Source organism: Rhea pennata, chromosome 5 (assembly GCF_028389875.1).
Source record: "Rhea pennata isolate bPtePen1 chromosome 5, bPtePen1.pri, whole genome shotgun sequence".
In the NCBI taxonomy this organism is placed as follows: Eukaryota; Metazoa; Chordata; class Aves; order Rheiformes; family Rheidae; genus Rhea; species Rhea pennata.
The window spans coordinates 65,933,230-65,954,224 of NC_084667.1; the positions used below are offsets into that span (position 1 = coordinate 65,933,230).

A 20,995-nucleotide genomic window follows, 5' to 3' on the forward strand; every position below is an offset into this window, starting at 1 on the left:
CAGCCGGAAAACAGATTAGCCTGGGAAAGAATTCTTAACTAACAAACATACCACAAATACACTTCTTCAGTGATATTTCAGGTCAAATGCATTTGCCAAGTCAATAGTCACCAAAGTATGAATGATTCCTATAAATAAATAAGGCAGACTTAAATATTTTTAATGTCGGTCTGAGCTCCTTTAAAGTGGTACAATTAACCATTTCAGGTAAATTAATCATTTCAAGTAAGAGTCATTAAAAAAAGAAAACACACAAACATCTGAACATTTTAACCTTAGTTTTTTTCCTAGTCACATGCCTAGCAATGATAATAAATTAAGAAACTTCCATGAAAATATCTATTCTTTGGACTCTTGCGGCAATTAGTATAATGTTCAGAGTTCTCTTTTCTGAAAATAGGAAGAAATTATGCAGAGTAGTAGCTTTTTGAATACTAGAAAGTCTCCCTGGGGAAAATTACAGACATTTCAGTGATAAGTTATAAGAGAGATAATGGAAGGTTTGATGTAAGCCTGATCCAAAGTTTCCTCATTTATTTCAGGGCTTTTTATATTAGGTTTGAGATGAGAAGGTATCAACCCAGTTGAGTCTGAATGACAAGTTTGTCTTATAAATTATGCTGTATATTCCCACTGAAACAGGAGCTGAGGGCAAAGTGGGATAGCAAAAAGTTGTTAATCCAGCACTGGATTTTCTTCTTGAAAGTCAAACATCTGAACCACTAAATATGCTCCTCACCTTATGAGCAGTCTATACCACTTAATTCATATGCCTTGGTGTTCTCTACATTAATCTTCACCATTGTATTGATCTACTTCTCCAAAGATCTTAAAATTCTGCGGGAGGTGTCCAGTCATGGTATAGCAAAGCCAGGCTTTCATAGTTGCCTAGTGGTCCAGCAGGCTGGTTTGAAAGTTCAGAGAAAGCAAGTGTATCCCTCTAATCGCAAAAGCTCAGCACAGATTTGAATCCAGAGTCCTCGTCACAGCTAGACTGCTGTTTTCACTGCTAGACCAGAGTCTTATAGCTATGCGCTGTTTCTGTGAGCATTATACACTAGCACAGGTCTCTCTGCCTAGCGTGAGAGTTACTCCTCCCTGTAAGCGTTTGTAATATTGTCTGAAAAGACAAATGTAGAATTCCCAGGGTAAGCTTTTTTTCATGCTAAGGGGTGACAACAGCCTAATTAATTAGCAGAAATATTCCTAATATGCAATAATTTTAGAAAGGAAAGGAAATGACTATTGTGATAAAGTACATTGCAAAACATTCAGGGCTTGACTATAACAATATCACAGGAATGCAAGAACATAATTGCCTTGTTATTTTGTGCTCTCCAGGGCTGTGCCGGAGGCAGTTTAGTAGAATGGGCACATAAAAACTGCCTCCAGCAAACTCTGCTTGTTGCTGGAGTTGCCTGCTTTCCCAGGTCCCGTGTTGCCTTTGCTCAGCTTGGCAGGATCTCTTTCTCCTCCTCCGGGAAATTCCCATCCTTTGACTCCACATCCCATGATTGCTGCCCCAGACTTGGTTGATACCAGTACTGCAAAATCTCCTTCCCCTCTTCATTATATTAACATATTGTTTCCCATTTTATGCTTAGACTTGAAATTCTTTGGGACAAGAAGCATCTCCTTGTTTTAGTTTTGAGTGTCTCAAACAATGAGACAGCAGCATTGAGCTACTGTTGCAATACAAATAACAAATGAATAACATTTCCTTGGTAATATTTCAGCCCAGAGCCGCAGAGTCCAGGCCGGCTGCCGACCTGAGAAAACCAGTCTCATTCAGGAACATGTCACACTCCCTTCCTCAGCACTACTTTAGCTAAACACATTCTGAAAAAACAACAAAATGTGCTGCCAAAATAGCAGAAAGAACCAACTCCCTAAACAGGAGGCCTTCCCCTAGTTCCACAATTGAAGCTCAGGTTTAGTGAAAGGAGTTAAGAAAACAAGCACAATGCTATTTGAACATATGAATAGCTCCTAATCACACAAATCATTTCAAAGAACAAATAGGTAGTAAGGATTCCAGGATCAGGCTCCAAAACCATTATGCCGAAGTGCAGTAAAAATGAATGAACTCTTTCCTTTCCCTTTCAGCCAACATTGTAGTTGTGTCTGATACTGCTGGAAATTACTCCTCTTTTAGATAAAATATGTTTTACATGCCTGCTAAAATGTATTTTCTTCAACAAGTAATAATAAGTGGCGATGGGCAAATTAATTGTCTAATCTTTCTTGGTGGTCTAATCTTTCTTATTCATTCACTGATTTGCAAAGTCAATTGTGTGCAGTTGATCTCCCTTTTATTAGAAACTGAGAAATGCTATCATATTTAGCTTGTACAAACATCAACATACAGCCATTTAGCATGACATTCAAAAAAGCTTTATAAAGTTATCATTATTAATAATGTTTATTTTGATTTAGAAAACCAGAGAAGTATATATTGCTGAACTGGGTTGGCCACTATCTGAGCTTACTCTTCCTTAAGCATTTACTTGTGGCCACTGTTGTAGGCAAGGTACTTGGCTAGATGGACATTTGGCCCAGTCTGGTATGGCCGTTCTCATATTCTGCTTTTTTTTGGATCATAAAGGGTTACATGAATTTGTCCAGAATAATTTATACCCTAGCATGGCCAAACACCGATAAATGGGGTTCCAAAATGTGCTTTCTAGAGTGTTATTTGGTTACAGTGTGTAGGAGTCGAAGAAAGTCAGAATACAGCTTGTGGGAGGAAGGGCAGTACACCAAAGAGCAGGGGCACAGCTACTGGCATGGAAACAGGTGACTCAGGTTCCTCGGTCTCCCTGCCTTCCCCTTGTTTCCCTTTAGGTCTTCTCCATCCTTCTCTTTCCCTTCCCCATGAAAATTCCTGTCTGCCTGGAATCAAAATAAAGGAGCACATCAGATGTAGCAAGAGATTATCTATTTCCTGCTTTTACTCTAAAATGAAGAACAATATCAAAGCATTAAGCGCACCCCAGTGGCTCATGTAAAAGAAAGGATCCTTTTATTCCTTGGGTAATCTTTTGTCTAGCCAGGAATCTGCCACCCACTCAGGTAATTTGTACCGAGCTCTTCTTACCTATGCTGGTAGAAGATCCCATCAGGAGGGAATATCCAGCAGAAGGGAAACACTGCTCATGCGTCAGAGCGTTTGAAGGGAAGGAAATGAGAGAGCTGGATTTTTTTTTTTTTTTTTTTTTGGTCTTGCTTGGAGGAGAGGATGACTAAGGAAGAGGCATTTATTTAAAAAGTGAATGGCTTTTTGGCTTATGTGAATCAATGCATATGTTCCTAGTAAATCAGCAGAAGAAGACTTAAAAGAGACCAAAGGCTAGTGCTGACTTTTCCTGGATCAGTAAGGGAGCCAGCTACCTTAGAAAGTGCTCAAGGCAAGTCCTTTATCTAACTGGTCTGTTTAAATTCACCCACTCCCACTCAGTGCCACCGTTGGCAGTACCTTGCCCACTAAAATATTATCAAATTTCCCCTTTGCATTTGCCCTCTCTTTGGACTCAGGACCAAGATTACCCAGGTACAAGAGCACTGAAGCAGCAGCATCACACCAAGATCTAATTTGGCTTTCGGAGTATAAAAATGAAGAAGCATAAAAATGACGGAAGAATATCCTACTCATCACCCTGTGTTATCTTGGTGGCAGCTAGATCTCAGTCACCCTCTAGTCTAACGCCAGTATTTTTGCTGTAAAGATATGGAAAAGCCCGGCCCATGGGCATCAGCTTGCCAAGTTGAAAGCTTGCTGAAAGGTGAGGAATTTCTGGGAAGGCTGGAGAATTACACGGCGATATTCCTTGCCAAGAACATGAGGGTGGAGATTTTCCGTTCTCACTGAAGAGTAGTCATAAGCCACACAGAGAAAAGTCCCTGTGGTGCCCTGGGACCGGATTCCTGCCTCTGTTCAGCTGTCACCCCAAATTCCCCCGTTGCTGCAATTTGCTGCTGAGGTTATGCTTTGTGTTCCTGCACAGGCACCCTTTCCTTTGGGCTGAAGGCACCCATCGCTTGTTTGAAGTATCTGCTGCCTCTGGAATCAATGCTGTAATACTGATAACGTAAAAAAATTATGTTTGGGGGGCTGTTCTGCGCTAAAATAATCAGAAAAATATCTACAAACCTGAACGTATCTAGTTCAGCAACAGTGTTGGTGGAGATAAATATTATATCGAATTTAGTAGAACTATACCCTGCTCTCTCTGCCCCTCCTTACAGAGACATATTTTCTAGGGACTTCTCCCCTAAGTTAGAGACACGAAGTTTCGGGTGGCTCTGAACAAGCTGTAGAGTAACACAGCCATTGCTGAGACTGATTTTTCTTAACTAAATTTGCTTGATCAATTTTTTCAGGCTTTGAATAGCAATTAAAGAAACACCACTCTTTTGTCTTGTGTGTGACTCCCCTACAAAATAATGAACTGTTTAATACACTAGAGGCGATTTCAAATTATCTAGTTTAATGAGAAAGGTTGTGACAGAAGATTTATTGCCCTTCCTGATCTGCTAATGTATTTTTCCAACCATCCCAGCAGAACCAATCACCGTATTTTCGTTATACGCTCTATTTTCAGGGGTTCATTAGCTGTAGACTAAAAATAACACCGGAGGTCTCAGCCTAAAAACTAATCCAATTTTTTTAATTGAAATCAAAATTTGATAAGACAACTTTCTATTCATAACAGCATCAAGCATCAAGCCCCCATTGGGTGTTTTGTCCAAATTATAACCTCATGTGACTACACATAATGACCTGACCTAGAAATACAATCACGTAAGTGCTACAAAGAACAAAATTCAACCTCTTCCTTAAAAAGTATCCCAGGTTAGCGCAAGCAATGGATTGTAGTGTATTCCGTGCGACATGCAGTAAAAAAAAGGCTTGGCAATGAACCTGTTCAACTGAAACAAACTCATCTTCCTGAGGGGCTGAAAATAAGGCTTAAGTGACTAAGAATCCCAACCCCCCAAAAGAAGTAAAAAGAGAGAAAGGAAGGAAAACAAGATGGAACTGATCCCAGGTAGCCCATAAGGCCTCCTACCTCCAGGCTGGATTCAAATCTTCTTCTGGTTGCTACTTCCCAGCAATGGCTTCATGCTGGTGCATTGCAGTAGGTAACACAACCCTGGAGTTTTTGCTGGAGCATCATTTTGATATAAAAGAGTCACACAAGCGTAATGAAGGAGACAAGGAGGCAAACATTTGCTGATTTTAAAAGGCATCTCCTTTGCAAGAGGGCAGCATTGGCACGTTGGGAAGGCTGAGAGGCTGCTTCCTGCACAGCAGCTACCCTGGAAGACCATCACCTTCACATCTCGGCGCGGGGGGCGTGGGGGCAGAGGTTTAGCAGAAGCTTTAGCTTTAGCAGCTTTAGCAGAAGGAATCTACTTTTGCTAGACTGCCTCTATAGCCCGCAGAGAGAGGCGTTCTTGCTCAATAGGGCAATTCACAGTAGGAACATTTTGGCCAATGCCTCTGAAGTACCCTCCAGAGGTCCTACCGTCTTGTGATACAGAGAAATCCTTGACGTCAGGCTACGTTTAGGGCAGGAGGCAGGGATGGAGAGGCAGCTTTGTAAAAAGAAAAAGAGGGAAATCAGATTTAAAATACTTGATTCTACTTCTTTTAAAAGCAAAGCCCTTGCACACTGCTAACCATGCCTTTGGCTCTCTACAGGGGCCAGACTTCCTCAATGGGCTAATAAACCTGCTATAATTTTTAATTATACTGCCGATACGCAACGGCAACAACAGGAGCTATACTTTTTGATCCAGGTGTCCTTCTGACCAGTCTCAAACACAGACCATTCAAGAGATCCTCACCAGCAATAAAATAATGTGAATAGCCACACAAGGAAATTCCTGGGATCCCTGCACGAAGGTATTAATAATAACCAGCCTGTGGGTTGAGGACAGGTTTTGGTCAGATAATTTATCACATCCACATGCCCAGGGGATTACTAAAATGGATACAGGGAATAGGAAAGCTATTACAACTTGTTTTATCCACATACTATAGATTTTATATGTATAAATTATATATTTACATTCAAAACTCTATTACTCATAAAGTTGAGTAAACAAGTATTGATTTTTACATGGTAGCATGGATGAGTATTTCTAATGAGTTAGAGGCTCTTCCTACAGCCTTGGTAACTCTGACCTCATCAGTGCTTCCGGAGCGTAGCATTTAACATAAGCAATCAAATTTAAAAAAGTTAGCAGCCACTGTTTCAAATGGAAATCAATGCATATTTATTTCTGAATGGACAACTTTTCCACGCTCTCGACGTCACGTGCATCTCGTCCTACAACTGCGAATCCACATTTTAGATGCTGAATCAAATGGACAGATGCAGAGGGAAAGCAAGCAAGGAAAGAGCATGCAAAATGATGTTCACTTGTACAGAGTAACGTTACCTCTCCCACCTTATAAGAAGAAGCAAAAATATACCAGAAGTGTGTGTATAGTAAGCTTCAATATATATATAAAAAAAAGGTGATACCACTGCAGAGCTCATAATAAAACATTTTAGAAAGCCTCTACTATTAATATATGAGCTTATGTCAAAATTGCTCTCTACTAAACTTGATGTTGCTCTGCATACATTTAGGGGTGGGGAAAACATCTTCTATCGGCATTTTCCAGTACTACATGTTTCAAAGGTTAACAAAAATCACTTACTTCATAGCTAACTTCGCTATATTGAATCAATGTACAGACTCCTTATTGGATTTTTATTATAGATAAAATTGACAGAGAAAATCACTAGGATATACTTAAAAATGGGAAGGAAATGTACGTTTACAATAAAAAGGTCTCTGAAGGTCTCTTGTTTCATAGGAAGGAAGCTGTCTTTATATTACATGAACTATAAAAGATGATTAAAACTGAAGAGAGACAGGAAGCTGATAATTTGATTTATCATCTTAATGGCTATGATTCATGAATAAATAATATAATGGTTTATGTCTTTCTTGTAAAAGAAGTAGAGAAGAGCAATTTGTCTAATAAATGACTTCAAAAATTACAGCTGAGTCTTGTTTGCCACATTTGTTCTATTTAAAAAGAATGAGCGAGTATCTTATTTCTTATTACTTACTAGGACATTTGTTGTATTATTTATAAGAGTCAAGAACCTTAACTAAAAGCCACTCATCTCTGACCACATTCTCCCATTAGCTTTAAATTCAGGAAAGAGAATGGGATTGATCACTAGATCAATAAATCTAACCTTAAAGCTGACTAAAAGCTTCCTCTAACCTCCTTCCTACAGCGTGTTTTTTTTTTCAAAATTAAAGCATCCCCCTTTTTAATTATTTAAGAGCATGTCAATTTTACAGTAGGGCCATGTATGACTGCATCATACAAGAATTTCTTTTCTATATTGGAAACACAGCAGCATCTTTAAAAGGAAAGCATTTAAATCACCATTTCTAGTTTTTTTTTTTTTTTTTGAGTTAATGGGTGCTACTAAAGATGCACATATCCTGTTACAAACATGCCATGGATTTCATTAAGACGACTGTTGAGCATAGGAAGATCAAGAAGAAATATATACTCCGAATTATTAGACACACTAACTACCCTAAATCCATCAATGATGCCGATGGAGCTGCTCTGTATTGATGGTATTATGCCTGTAACTTGCATTATTATAGAGGTGTGTAAAGACACGGCAGGTAAAGGAAAACTCCAGAGAACATACTTAACGTAGACCGTTTATATTGTTTCAAAACTACCCTGTAGAAATAGCTTGCATCTGAAATGTGTCCTATATGCCCCAACAGCCTTTTTCTTTCCTTATCAAAACATTGAATCAAAACTGGAGCCTTTTTCTTACCCAACAAATGGTTTATGAACAGAAGCTGTTCACATTGTTTGTCTTGAGCATGTGTTTTTCCTTCATATCTCTGCACCTTCCCTCGTACCACATTAAATATTTATCTTGAAGGTTTTACAACGCAGGGAAGTCTGTACGTGTTGTGCGCTGCCCAGTAAGGCTCAGCTTCGACTAATGGCTGGCCACGTCAGTACATTGACTAGGACTACTCGCTGTCTTGGGAAGCATTTCTGGAAAAAAACTATTTGCTTCACAACACATGTATGGACAGTAACTAGATTGCTGGTACATTTTAAAGTTTATTCAGTGGACAATCTCGGATAAAAAAAGACATAACTATGAAGGTGTCCATGCAAGAGAAGTACCAGGGGGAGAACGGTAATATAGATACTGAGGCTAATTTATGAGGGAGGTTAAGCAGGCTCTGTTTTCTTTTCTAGCCCACCTCCTGCAGCTGCGTGCTGAGGAGCTCACTCCGTTCTCACGAGGGCAGAGGAGTCGCTGAATCCACGTTGCTGCTACAGGCAACAGCATGTGGAGATTCCTGCCACTGGACGTTCCTGTCACGCAAGCCAGGGGAAGAAGACCAGCTGATCTTTCCTCCAGTCAAGACTTGCAAGTCTTGGGAAAATAAGGCCAACCTTGTAATTTACCATTACCACGAGAAAATCAAGTCAGAAGCAGGTAAAGAGGCATGACCAGAAAGTACATCTAGCTACCTCTTGCAAGAACTTGGATTAGAAGATGGAAGTTCCTACCCCGTTTCTAGGACTAATTTTCCAGAAGGCTTTAGCACTTAACTTCAAGACTTAGTTATCTTCCAGACATGCTTCAGATAGCTAATGCAAGGTGTTATACAGCACTATTTAAGTGAACAGCACTGGTAAGTTTGTTAATAGCAATACTGAGAAGAAAACTTCAGACTAACAATTCCTAGCATACTGTAAAACGAGTTAAAGTCTGCAAAGTTTATTCAAAAAAATGGATTTAATTTATGGATTTAAAAATATGCATTTATGCAAAGAGAGCATTTGAGTTCTCATGTTTCATGAGAAAAAAGTACATATACACCATTTCAGAGTGTCAGAAGGTACAAAAGAACTATATAAAAAAAATGATACAAGTATGATCTGGACAAATAAACTAGGCAAAAAAACAGGGTGAACTTTCATAAAATCCTGTTCATCAACTTTTTCTATATATGATTTTTCTGAACAAATGCCATTAATTGGCCCACAGACAAAAAGGTACTATTTTTAGAGGTATAGCACCTTCTTCCTCCAACTGCTATATTATGTAGGTCTCCTAAAATTGGAGTGCTCAAGACATTTTTTGGGTAAGTGCTGCACCCACAGATGTCAAAACAATGTAGGCTGCATACAGAATGACACTGAAATCACAGCACGTTGTGGAACTGCACCAAAAAGAAGGTTCTTCAATGGCCTTTCATTCTGAAGGAACAAGATGTTTGCTCGGTTTGAAAGCATGGTGGCTTTCACTGCAAGTTTCTAAATAGGTAAGACTTTTTTGGGCTGAAATCTAGTTTTTGTAGTCTTGGGACAAAAATAGCAACGGTAAGCCCTATGTAAATTTACGAGCTTCTTGTCCTAATTAAGGGTTTAAGAGTTTTAATCAACTAGACTGCAAATGTCTGAAAAATTCATCTGTAAAGTCAGATTTTAACCAGTTACAATTATTTTGTATTGTGACAGCAAAAGCCACATGCTGCCATTCCACTATGACAGGCCCAGCATGAAATATACAGTAAGGATCATACCTGCTATTCATTCACTTTGTGTTTGGAAAATGGCAGCAGTAGCTAGAGAAGAAATGGATTTACTAATAAGAAGTTGTTCTTGACAAAACCCAATTTATGCAAGAAGTCAGTTAAATGGAAGCACCACAAGGAAAACAAAAAACAAACAAAAAAGAACACTGTCTCTAACTTGAGCCATACAATTATCATTTGTATGTGAAGGAGGGAGAATCTCAGCTGGGATAAACTGTTATAAGCATATCAATAAAGCTATGCTGATTTATTGCAGCTGAGAGTTTGTCCTATAGTGTATTCATCCACATGCAACGTGACAGATTGATGTGTTAGCATTTTCTCCCTAGAGACTTCGGTTCAAACCTATTTAAAACACAGTGAAAACAAACTGGCTGGTCTCTAAGCAGATGTCCCTGAAAATCTGTTTACATCGGTGACATCAGTTCTCTGCTCAGGAGCCAGAGAGCTGAAGAGAACAAAAAAAGGTGGGCAAGGGCAAGACAGCTCATCCCCTGTGGAGCTGCATGGCAAAACTTGCTCAGTAACTCACAAAAACCCAACTTGCAGGATGGATTTGCTGTTCACAAACCCACTGGATTCTCCAGAAGTTGAGAATAAAATATTCAGAAAGAACTATTGCTTGTACTATTGTAGCACTTAGTCTTCACTCCAGGAGCAAGACTTCATTGTGCTGGGCTCCCCGGCTCTCAGCCTGCGCACACGTATGTAACCTTACGCACACAGGTAATTGCTAGTTCTGATAAGATCTTCTTGCATGCATAAAGCTAAATTTATCTGTAACTGCAAGATTGGCAGTCTCAGTTTCAAAGGCATTTCAAAAGGATCCAAATCTCCCTGTGATCAAAGGAGAAGAAACAGTATGGTTATTGTAATTATAACTCTATCATCAGGTATACTTCTGACAGACTAATTCTGGGCCCCGATCTGGAAGAGGAGATAAGCACATTCGAATCACAAGGGAATTCATGTCATTGCTGCATCTTGTGGAGCTGTTTTCATGAGGCTGGTGTGGAAAGCACTATAGTTTCTTGCCTGATCCTAGGTCCATTCTCACTGGGATTTTACCAATAATTCACCAGCAGATCTGACCACCCATGTAATATAAGTCATGCTTTTAGAAGCATTATCTATGCATGTTTTTCCTGCACATGGAATTTGAGAGCAGGCCACTTGAACAAATGTTATATATTGCAAGACAAATCTGCAGACTTTTTTTTAAATGAAACTTGTTAAAAAAATCTACTAACAAAGTTATCCATCATCACTTCAGAATCAACAATTCAAGATCAAGTGGTTTAATACATACGGTATGATATTTTTAAGGAAATACCTTCTCATCTCTCCACCCCATCCTTTACCATTTCAGAAACAGCCCTTATAATGAAAACGGAGTATTTCATGTAACAAAATAGTAACAGACATAAAAAGTACATCCTGAGGTATCAAGTCCAAGTCCCATCAAGCATAAGCAACTATGCCAACTAAGCCATTATTATCACTTCCAAACACTGATCAAATTCCAGTTTACAAATAGTTTGCTTTTTATTGCTGATATACAAAACAAAAAGCTGTTCCAGAAATTCACTGTTCCGATGATTATGAGCCTTCCTTCTTTCTAGCCAAAAACATGATCAGTTTATATAATGCTTGTTCTTGGGCTAAATGTGGTCCTTAACTTGAACTGCTTTTCCCCTCCCTGATATTTAGTCCTCTGATGTATTTATAGAAAGATCATATCCTCTTTCAAACTTCATTTTGCTAGGAAAAGTAAAATTAGAAAGAGACTGATGAATTTACTATATTAGAAATAGACATACATACACACACACACACAGCGGCTCAAGCACTCATTTTAAAAGAAATGCAGAAAATACAGATGAGTCAATCTTTAGTTAACAGTGCGTTATTTCAAACATGTCAGCTACATATGCAAATTACAATATAAAAGACAGATCATATTCAAAACTGATTTTTTAGGTTTTTAGATCTAAAGACTATTCATCTATAGAAACACTAGAAAGCCTACCTGAAATTCCGTAAAACCCTAGTCTGGGAACAGTACCAAAAGCCCACAATGAATATCATTTCTTAAAAAGAGAGTTGGAAAGACTCAAAGTACATTTAGATAAAAAAGCCATAGGCAGAGGCTAGTCTGAGTTGTAAATAATCTGCAGGAGAAGAAAAAAATCAAACTGCCATTAAAAAAAAAAAAAGGGAAGAAAGACTGAACATACTGCTCCTCTGCTTAGGGTCAATTTCATTCTTTCGTAAAAATATTTTCTAGCTTTGCTGCTCTGGTACATCAATCCTGAGTACTCTAACTTTCGATTTATAATGATACTCCTTCAGATACAGCTTCACTGATGGAGGAATAGGAAGTGCATCAATACCATCATAAGTTGTACAGTTGCAAATAACTGTTCTGCATATATGTTGAAGAGAAAAAGGAAAAGTCCTGTTTAAGGGAGTGGATAAAAGCGGTTCAAAGAACATACAGGAGCTTGGATCTTTATAGTGCTCCAAGAGTCCTGTGATGTCGGGAGAATGGAAGACACAAGGATCATGGGCATCAAAGCTGAAGTTATGGTTCCATTGCTCTATCCGTGCATGGAGAGAACGACTGTAGCGCCTGAAGCTCACAGAAAACAAATAGTCTTCTTGGGCAGAATCTCGCAATAAAAATGTTCCCTCTGGCTTGCCTTCTAGCAGTGCCTCAGCTGCATATTTATCCATGACTCCCCAGTAGCAGGGGTTGTTATTGATCTGAAGGAGGTCCGGGACTAGGCAGTGGACATAATCAATCTGCGTATGGTATTTAGGAGGCGTTTCCATCCGTAGCAGCTCATCATCAGTTTCCCATTTGGGTTTGTTTCTTTTTCTAGAACTTGTGCATAGTGTTATAACTTCATCGTCAGAGTCCATATCACTCTCATCTTTACTGCTCCGTCCTCCTTTACTTGTAACCAACTCAGACCTGGAATCCCCCCTGGAGGAACTGCTGTCAGTCAGGTCACAGGACTGGGAGAGAGAGTCTGTTCCTCCACTGGCAATCTCATCATCCCTCAGCTGATCCTCCTTTTCCTCATTCTGGGATAAATCAGCAATTATCCACTCTTCTGCTCTTTGATTTATAGGGGCTGTATGTCTTTTAATTAAGTGCCACCGAAAAGCTAGCTCCGAGCGTGGAGGGAAAGGACACTTATCTAACATTAATTCACTGATATGAATTTTCCTTTTCGATGGAAGCCCTGAGGCATGTCGACTGCTACAGTTCTTTATAGGAAAGCACTGGCCCACAGCATCTTGCAACTTCTGTTTGAGAGAACGGCCTAAAAACCTGTGACCACATGAACGATCGAGATCCAGTTCGATAGATGAGCAGCTGTACTTCCTCTCTTGACTCTTTAAACCAGTCCCTGATCTTCCTACAGCGCTTGCTGCCTCAGCATCAGAACAGTGCTCACTCTTTTTTGACCAGGAGAGCTTCTTTCCACTCCAGACATAACCATCCTTTCTGTCTGCACTTCTGCTCCGGCTGTTTTTGGGTCTCACATCTGCATTTTTAATATTACTGTCCTTATTTTCTGCCATTTTGATCGTTCGGCTTCACAAATTTCCAAAAAGTGCTCTGTGTTTTTCTTGTAGGGCTTTCTACAGATGGAAGCTTTTTTGAGGCTCTTTCCAGAAGTACCTAAGTAAAAAGAAAACACAACCAAGTTAACAGCTTGCACACGCACAATGTAAGACTCATGCATGTGCAAACAGGGTAATGATATGCATAATGATAATGATTAATTGCTAACCATGTAAAAATGAAACGATCAAGCTGAATTCATTAGGACACTTCGCAAATACTGGCCTGATCCCAGACCAAGGCTCTCTTAACCATCCCTTGTGATCAGTATCCTCTGGAAGAGATCATCTTATATGTTTTTAAAGCACACATTCTGACCACACAGTAGAGCAGAAAGAGGTAGGTGCTGGCAATCATATTAAGCTAGGGTTCATTCTAAAATGAGGCGCTCCATTAAGCAGGAGATGTTGCTTTCGTTGTTGATTGAGCAAATTTTGCATCTATTCCAAATAACCTTTCAAGAAGAAACAAGCAGAACAGAAACAAATAGGTCAGAGTACAAAGGGCTACTGTACCTGTTTGTTACTAATCCACAAAGTGGGATGCCAGAGATCTTATTCTTAACTGACACTTTTGGGTCGCTTTCTGGATTAAAAAGAAAAAAAAAGTCTGACAGTTTTTGAAAGCTGTTTTCCTTTGCCTTTTAAAATGAAATTACAAAATACTGAGCCCCTAAGGGATTGAAATATCTGGGGCTTTACATACTGAAAAGGATTAAAACAAATCCAGATCTCTTACTAAGAGCAATTTAAAAAGGCCATGAAAGATGAAACTGCTTATTACTCATTAGAGAGAAAAGTTTACATTATTAAAATCAGTGTTGCTCTGAGACCTATGGTTGCTTATTTCATTTGCTTTTGTTTCCAAAAGTGCACTGAATTCTCTTTTAGCACTCAGCTGCAAGCACAGCAGAAATTCTTCAAGGTACACAGCAATATGCTCTGTATGCTATACTGTCCCGAGGCACAGCAGAAGGCAGAAAGATTTTCCATCATGCACCAAAAGGTTTTGCAGCAAAACAAGATACAATTCCTCTCTGTTGTTTGGGGCGGTTTTTGTTGTTTTTTAATAACTGAGATGGTAAATAGTAAGCAGGAAAAGAAAAGGGCATCCGCTTCCTCTCTCCATTCAATCCATTCTCATCAGCAGGATTAGCCAGCATGACACAATTGCTCTGCAGTCCCCGAGGCGCTGAGCAGGCTGAGGTCTAGCCTCTGCTCTCAGAAAAAGAATGAGACTGCCATGCCAAGAGGCATACATGCGATCTGTGTGCCAAATACATCCCAGATGTAACTTGCACTGAGGCATTTTTGACATTAAATTCATTACTTACAATCCACAAACCTGAGCACTGCAGATGGAGAGAAGAAGAAGGAAAAGGAAGAAGATAGAGAAATGCAGAATGAGGGAAAAGATAGGCAAAATATTATAAATATCTGGGGAAAAAATGGCATTAGTGAATAGGGCCTATATTCCAGCAATTATAAATCATCTAAGATAGGTAACACTTTTTTCCTCTCTCAAGGTTTTGCATATCACTTCTGAGTGAAAACATTGTAGGATGCAATATAGACTGGAGAAAGACAAAATATGAGAGACCTGAGAATTTTATTTAGACCAAGATTCATTGACCGGTCTTGTAACATTTGATTTTTCCTTCAGAAACAACTGTAATGGAGCGCTGAATTGCTCCAAAATGATTAAAAAGAGAGAAAAAGCAATCTTATTTACCCTGGGTATCTTTATCCAGAGTAACTGCTGAAGACAAAAAGCTATTCTAGATTCATCCTGTGGTAAATGACATTAACTATATACATACATATATATATATATATGTATATATGATATTTTTAATTGGAAAGAGGGATATCATTTAGGTTGCAAAGTCAAGTACTTAAAAATTAGGATATGACAGTCTGTAATTGCTTTTGAAACCTTCAATTATTTCATTCTGCACTTCCAGCCCATATAAGGAATATGAGTACACAGAACATGGGATGGTAATTAAAAACTGTAATATGTACAAAACCCCAAAGTACTGAAAAACAATTTTTTTCGTATGCCTACTATCTCCTAATTTTTGACAGCTCAGCCTTGCAACTAAAATAATTTCAGTATTTTGTGTCATTTCTAGGATTTGTTGTTGTTGTATATAACGGTATACCCATGTTCTACTGTGTACCCCTCTCCTATCACACTACTGTTAGTGGAGTCTCAACTCTGAAACTTAAACTGGAGTATAGCACTTGATGGTACAGGCATGCACCGTTAGGCAGCAACACGGAAGGCTGCTTCCCCAGAGTTTGCAGGCTGCTGGAACTGAGGCACCAATGCTGCTAGGTCAGAGAAGTAATTGTTAATCAGATTTAACACTATATCCGTGAAAATAGTGCAGAATAAATGAAGAAAGAGGGGTGCCATCCTATTAGAGACAAGTTTGAAGGCGACTTTGCAAAGGAGGAGAGAGGATAGTTCAGCAGTCACCTTGGGAAGCAGAGGCTCAGTTTCCTGTCCCGCTACAAACCTCACCTGCAATCAAAGACAAGTCGCATTTGGAAACGCACCTACAGTGCATTTAGATGCTCAAATCCCACTGTTATGTATTACAATAAGAGACCATACCAACATACCTTTCTATGATTCAGAGCCCCGCACCTACAAAATGGGGACCAAAAATACTTTTTGTTTTGGAAAGAAAAAGACATTAAGGACAATGAAGCATTCAGAAAATACAGCGCCATATGACCACTTTAAGGCCATCTAAACCATCTATTCCTTAAACTGAAAACTTTTAAGGAAAATACTGAACATTGTGCATCCAATGTTAATGACTGAAGCGCAACTGAAAGAGCAGAAGAGGACTGGAAGAAAAACAAATAAACCCCAAGAAGGGAACACATCCCCTACAGGGCAATGTTAAATGGAGAAGCCATTCACTGCACAACTTACACGTCAGCTCTGGGAACTTTCTTTTTCAAAAAAGTGAAGAGACAGGCCACTGGTAGAAAATGATACAGATAAGCATAGTCTTCTGCCTACAAAAGCTCTGTTGTAAGCAGAGATACTTCAGGCATTTCTGAAGCAGATTTGACAAACCCCTTATGCTTGAAACTCTTCTGCCTAAACAAATGACAAAGAAAACTGCGTGCAGGAATAAATACAGTTCACTTCAGGCCATGGCATCTGGCTGGTAGGTCAAGGTTATCTAACACTGACATAGCTTATAGTCCCTGAGGATAAGCAAAGGGCTGAATGGTTTGTTGTTGTTTTTATAATGTTCAGTGCTCCCTGAACAAGAGTGGCCTCTTCGGCTCCCTCCTCCAAAGGCAAGTCTCCTGCAAGACTTCTGAGGGGGAGGGGGTAAAGCCAGCACAAGATGATTTCTCTTTCAAATCCTGCTGTCTTGAGAGTAAAGCTTCAAGACTCATCTAAAAGCAATATCCAGAGTAGCTGCTTTGAGGAGACAGAAATATTATCTCCTAACCAGAGGTAGGCTGCAATAAACAACTGGCAGAAGTCACTTACAGCCTCATCCTATGTCAATCTAAATCAGTGGCAAAAGACACAGTAATTCCAATAGCAGTGAATCTGAACCTCTGGATGCTTGCCTCCAGGCTGGTACCTCCAAGTCCTTTTCATTAAGCTCCTTCAGCTTCTGTATAACGAAGAAATGGAAAACTGTGAAACCACAGAAGTGTTGGTTGAAAAGGACCGTGGGAGGTCTGCTTGGAGCAAAACTAATCCAGCTTTGCCTAGCCAAGTCTTGAAAACCTCCAAGGATGGAGATGCACCTCCTTGGTCCTCCAGTTCCCGTGCTGCATGACCTTCCTACTGAAGAAAGTGCTTTGAAAGTTTTCTGTTCCAACAAACAAAAGCCCAAGTATCATTACATTATACCTCTTGCTAAACAAGCGACACACACAAAGACAATTGAATTAATTTGGTAATGTAACAAAGTTAATATTCCTTCTAGAATAGATAGCATTTGTAAGAGAGAACAGTAAAGTTGTAATTTGGAGTGCTTTCTCTCCAAATAGTTTACATATTTCCACTAACTTTTCATTATGGTATTTGGTTATTTTTCTTTCATCTTACATAGAACAGTCATTTAAAAGAAAAATCTCACTGATCACATGCTATTTTCATTAATTTTTACCCAATTATATTTTGGCCACCAGACTGCATTTTAAAATCTGACCTTCCATTGGAGTTGAGCTATTATTGACTTATTTTGGAAAAAGGTCAAACCTGTTAAGAGTAACATTAAGCCTCAATTCCTCTGTCTTATTTTTCTCAGTTTTGACTATGTTTATTTTGCTTTATGATACTGTGTCCAAAAATGCCAAAGCTTGACTCCAGAGGTCTTTCCAACAAATTAAGGAAATAATCACACACAGAACAAGAAAATTACTATCTAAATACACAAATAATAATCCACAATACTTCCTACCTCTATCTCCCCTAGAACTGCGAGAGGAGAGGGTACACAGCCATGCCTGCAGCGGGGGCTATTTTATCCACATCCAGGATGTGGGAATGGTTTGGAAGTAGGTTCAAAGGTGAGGGCCACTCTTATCTCCAGCTTGAATGAAACTCCATTTATATGCTAAAGGAGATCCAAACATAGCACTTGGCACACCGCAGCAGCCTCTCCAGGACCAAATCAGTAAAAGCTTTATAGTCTGTGACCAAGACTTTATGCTCCACCCCGAAACCTAACAGGTAAGTAGCACAAATCAGGGTTCCCACCCTGCTGTCACCTCTCAATTAGCTGCACCTATTAATAAAGTAAAACACTGTATCCTGCAGAAGCTTAGCTTACAGCTGGATCAAATGCAACCTTGCATTTGGTGCCTTGCCACTTTGGAGGTGACAAAGATAGAGCATTCCCTTGATCAAGAGACCCCCTCCACCCTCCATAACCTCCCACCAGCTTTCTGAGGAATTACTGCCAGGCAAAGAGTTATTCCAGCAGGTGGATTCACAATAACACCTCCGGACCGTGAATTCACCTGTATCATGGCACTGAACTTACTGCAGCTTTCATATTACAAAATACTTCAGGAACAGGTTCTCTGTTTGCATGAGAGAATCTGCACGTTAAAATAAATAATTTCTAAGAAATACAGTTTGCCTCAGTCCCAGTCTGGAGCTTACAATAAGGCTGCCGCAGAAACAGCTCGGTCTTCCCACTCATCTGATAAGCGCTTCAGCCAGAAGCGCTTTGCTGGAGCACATTACCCTCGCCGAGATTCACAATTCACTGAAACACGTCAATACACCCATGGAAAACATGTCTCTACACAGCTTCCATGAGATTTAATAATGAAATCTGGGCATATTTAAAAAAGGAAAAAAAAAAAAAAAAAAAAAAAAGCGTGCCTACTTTGTAACCCTGTCACTTACTCATTCATGGCAGTACCAACAACGTGACTATTATAAAGAGCCCAACCGCATTTCCAACACGAATAAATCAGCCTGCTCACCCCAGCCACTGATAACTCCCCTGCAGACTAAGACTGAAGATAAAAGGGTTTTGCCTGGAAGCAATTCCTCTTAGAAGTAGGAATAAATTGGACCAGATCATTAAAGCTACACAACGAAAAAAAAATCAAAAATCACAGAACTCCGTTTTTTCCCTTGTTTTAGGCATGCTGAGTTCTAATACTTTTTGCCCTTTAAGAAACCCAACACGGTGCTTTCTTCCTATTCCTGAGTATATAAGAAACTTTACTCATTTATGTAGCATATATATATACACGCACACATATGCATACGAACATATACATACATACATATGTGTATATACACACACATATATACACATGCACACAAGCATGTACAGAATACGTAAATATTTAAGACATTTACAGTTTGTACACTTTATATTACACTATATATATTACAGACACACATGCAAGCAACACACACGCACTTTTTTAATGAAAAAGCGGCTGTTCACTCGCAAGCCTGAAGCCCGTCTCCAAGGGCGGCCTCAGGAGCAGCATCGCGCTTTAAAAGACCACGAAAGCGCCTCGAGTTGCACTTGTTGTGCCAAGTTACTCCAGCCCCAAGCTACGCTCCTGGGGGCCCCGCAGCGCCCCGCCGCCCCAAACCGCCGGTGCGGCACCCGAAACGGCCGCCGCGAGACCTCGAAGGGCTCCGCCGCCGCCGCGTCCCTCCGTGCCCGGCCCGGCCCGGCCCCGCGCTGCGCTGCGCGGCGGGGCAGGGGCGGGCGAGCGGCTCGCCCCGACCCTCATCTGCCGCCCGGCGGGCGGGAGCGGCCCAAGGGCAGCGCGGGCCGCGCTCACCTGCGGGCGCGCAGCCGCCGCGCCGCACCGCCGCCTGGCGCCGCCGCCATCCTGCCTCTGGCGGCCGGGGCCGCCCGCGCCGCCCCTCGCCGCGGCCCGGCGGGCGCAGGCCCGGCCCCCGGGGCGGGCCGAGGCTGAGGCGGCGCCGCGCCGAGCGCGGGAAGGCTCGAAGCGGGCGGCGGGGCCGGCGCGGCGGGCGGTGGGGTAAGATGGCGCGGCGGATGGGGAGGGGGGGTAAAATGGCGCGGCGGCGGCGGGCAGGGGGGTAAAATGGCGCGGGGGCTCGCGCGGCGCCTCTGCGGCCGCAGCGCTGTCAGCTGGGGCCAGGCCCGGGGCCGGGGCGGGCGGGCGGGCTCCTGCGTGCCGCCAGCCGGGGTCCGGCCAGGCCTGGGGCGGCCGGGCGGGCTCCTGCGTGCCGCCAGCCGTCTCCTTTCGGCTGGTTCCGTCTCTGCTCGGGCAACTTTGCCCCGGGCGCGGCCGCCGCCGGGTTTAACCCCGCTGGGGAAGGCCGCTGGTGGCAGAGCGGAGGGTTAACCCCTTCTGAGGCTTTATTTCCATTTTTTCCCTTCCCCCCCTGTTCGCGCCCCCCCCTAGGTAGCGAGGTGAGGGCGAAGATGCCTTCAGCGCAGAAGCCGATGCGGTACGGCCACACGGAGGGCCACACCGACGTCTGCTTCGATGAGTGTGGCGGGTAAGCGCGGCGCTGCGGGCCCGTTCGGCCACGAGCCCGAGGGGAGCGCCAGTCCTGCGGCAGAAATGCCGTTAAAAAGCACCAAACCTTAGACCTTTTCTTTTTTTTTTTTTTTTCTTCCTGCTCCTTAGCAGCAGGGTCAGGAGGATGGGCGGGATGAGTGTAATCAGTATCAGCTCAGTGTTGCTGCCAGTGCACAGACCTCTGAGGACTAAGGCTGAAGAGCAACATTACAGCCTCGCTTCTGACTTTGTAACGCTTAGTGATTTAATTACGGTTTTTTGGAGGAGCTGCACACTAGTAAACCGTTTACATTTTTTTTAAACAAAAGCACTAAAAAGCAAGACATCCAAAACTATGGCAAAAACTTCCCAGGTAACGTGGCATTTACAGCATGGAGCTTGTCACACATCGTTGAAGTAATGGCAATATCAAAGTGGTTTGTGTTTCTTTACAACCATAATGGAAGTTCTTGTTATTTAGTTAGTTACAACAAAAATTTCTTTCAGGTGGACTGTTATAGATCATGCCTCAAGGCTTTAACTAATTCTAGAGACCAGGATAAAATACAATGTGGGGGATGTTTTGTCTTATTTCTGCCAACTGCTTTCTCAGAAGTATCTGTGCCAGCCACTCTTGGGTGAGATACTGGACTGGATGGATTTAAACCCTGGTGTGGTCTGGCAAATTCTTTTA

At 41.3% G+C, this 20,995-nt stretch overlaps 2 protein-coding genes across 6 annotated transcripts in view; one reads left to right on the forward strand and one right to left on the reverse strand.

Moving 5' to 3' along the window:
* Nucleotides 1-2,705: 2,705 nt before the first annotated feature.
* On the reverse strand, nt 2,706-19,674 carry SOCS4 (suppressor of cytokine signaling 4). Of its 5 annotated transcripts, none has more exons than XR_009958674.1 (3): nt 19,609-19,674; nt 11,690-13,354; nt 2,706-2,892 (listed from the first exon to the last, which is right to left on the reverse strand). XR_009958674.1 is itself a non-coding variant. In XM_062577940.1 (3 exons), exon 3 carries the CDS (start codon nt 13,252-13,254, stop codon nt 11,944-11,946), a length of 1,311 nt encoding a protein of 436 aa, XP_062433924.1. In that variant the 5' UTR covers nt 13,255-13,354; nt 13,813-13,882; nt 19,609-19,661; the 3' UTR covers nt 11,181-11,943. The 5 variants fall into 5 exon arrangements, 3 of the variants coding, with proteins under 3 accessions (XP_062433924.1, XP_062433923.1, XP_062433925.1); XR_009958673.1 differs by lacking the exon at nt 2,706-2,892 and adding an exon at nt 8,968-10,497; XM_062577940.1 differs by lacking the exon at nt 2,706-2,892 and adding an exon at nt 13,813-13,882 and having other exon boundaries at nt 11,181-13,354; nt 19,609-19,661.
* Nucleotides 19,675-19,791: 117 nt separating this feature from the next.
* WDHD1 (WD repeat and HMG-box DNA binding protein 1) overlaps nt 19,792-20,995 on the forward strand; it is a 30,903-nt gene continuing 29,699 nt past the window's right edge. The window contains exons 1-2 of the mRNA XM_062576480.1: nt 19,792-19,812; nt 20,203-20,299. Of these exons, the coding sequence (XP_062432464.1) occupies nt 20,223-20,299 (77 nt within the window). The 5' untranslated portion in view covers nt 19,792-19,812; nt 20,203-20,222. The remainder of the gene's footprint in view (nt 19,813-20,202; nt 20,300-20,995) is intronic.

Bases quoted from the DNA above. Each gene is read 5' to 3' on its own strand.
- SOCS4 (XM_062577939.1), bottom strand. From the start codon at position 13,254: ATGGCAGAAAATAAGGACAGTAATATTAAAAATGCAGATGTGAGACCC.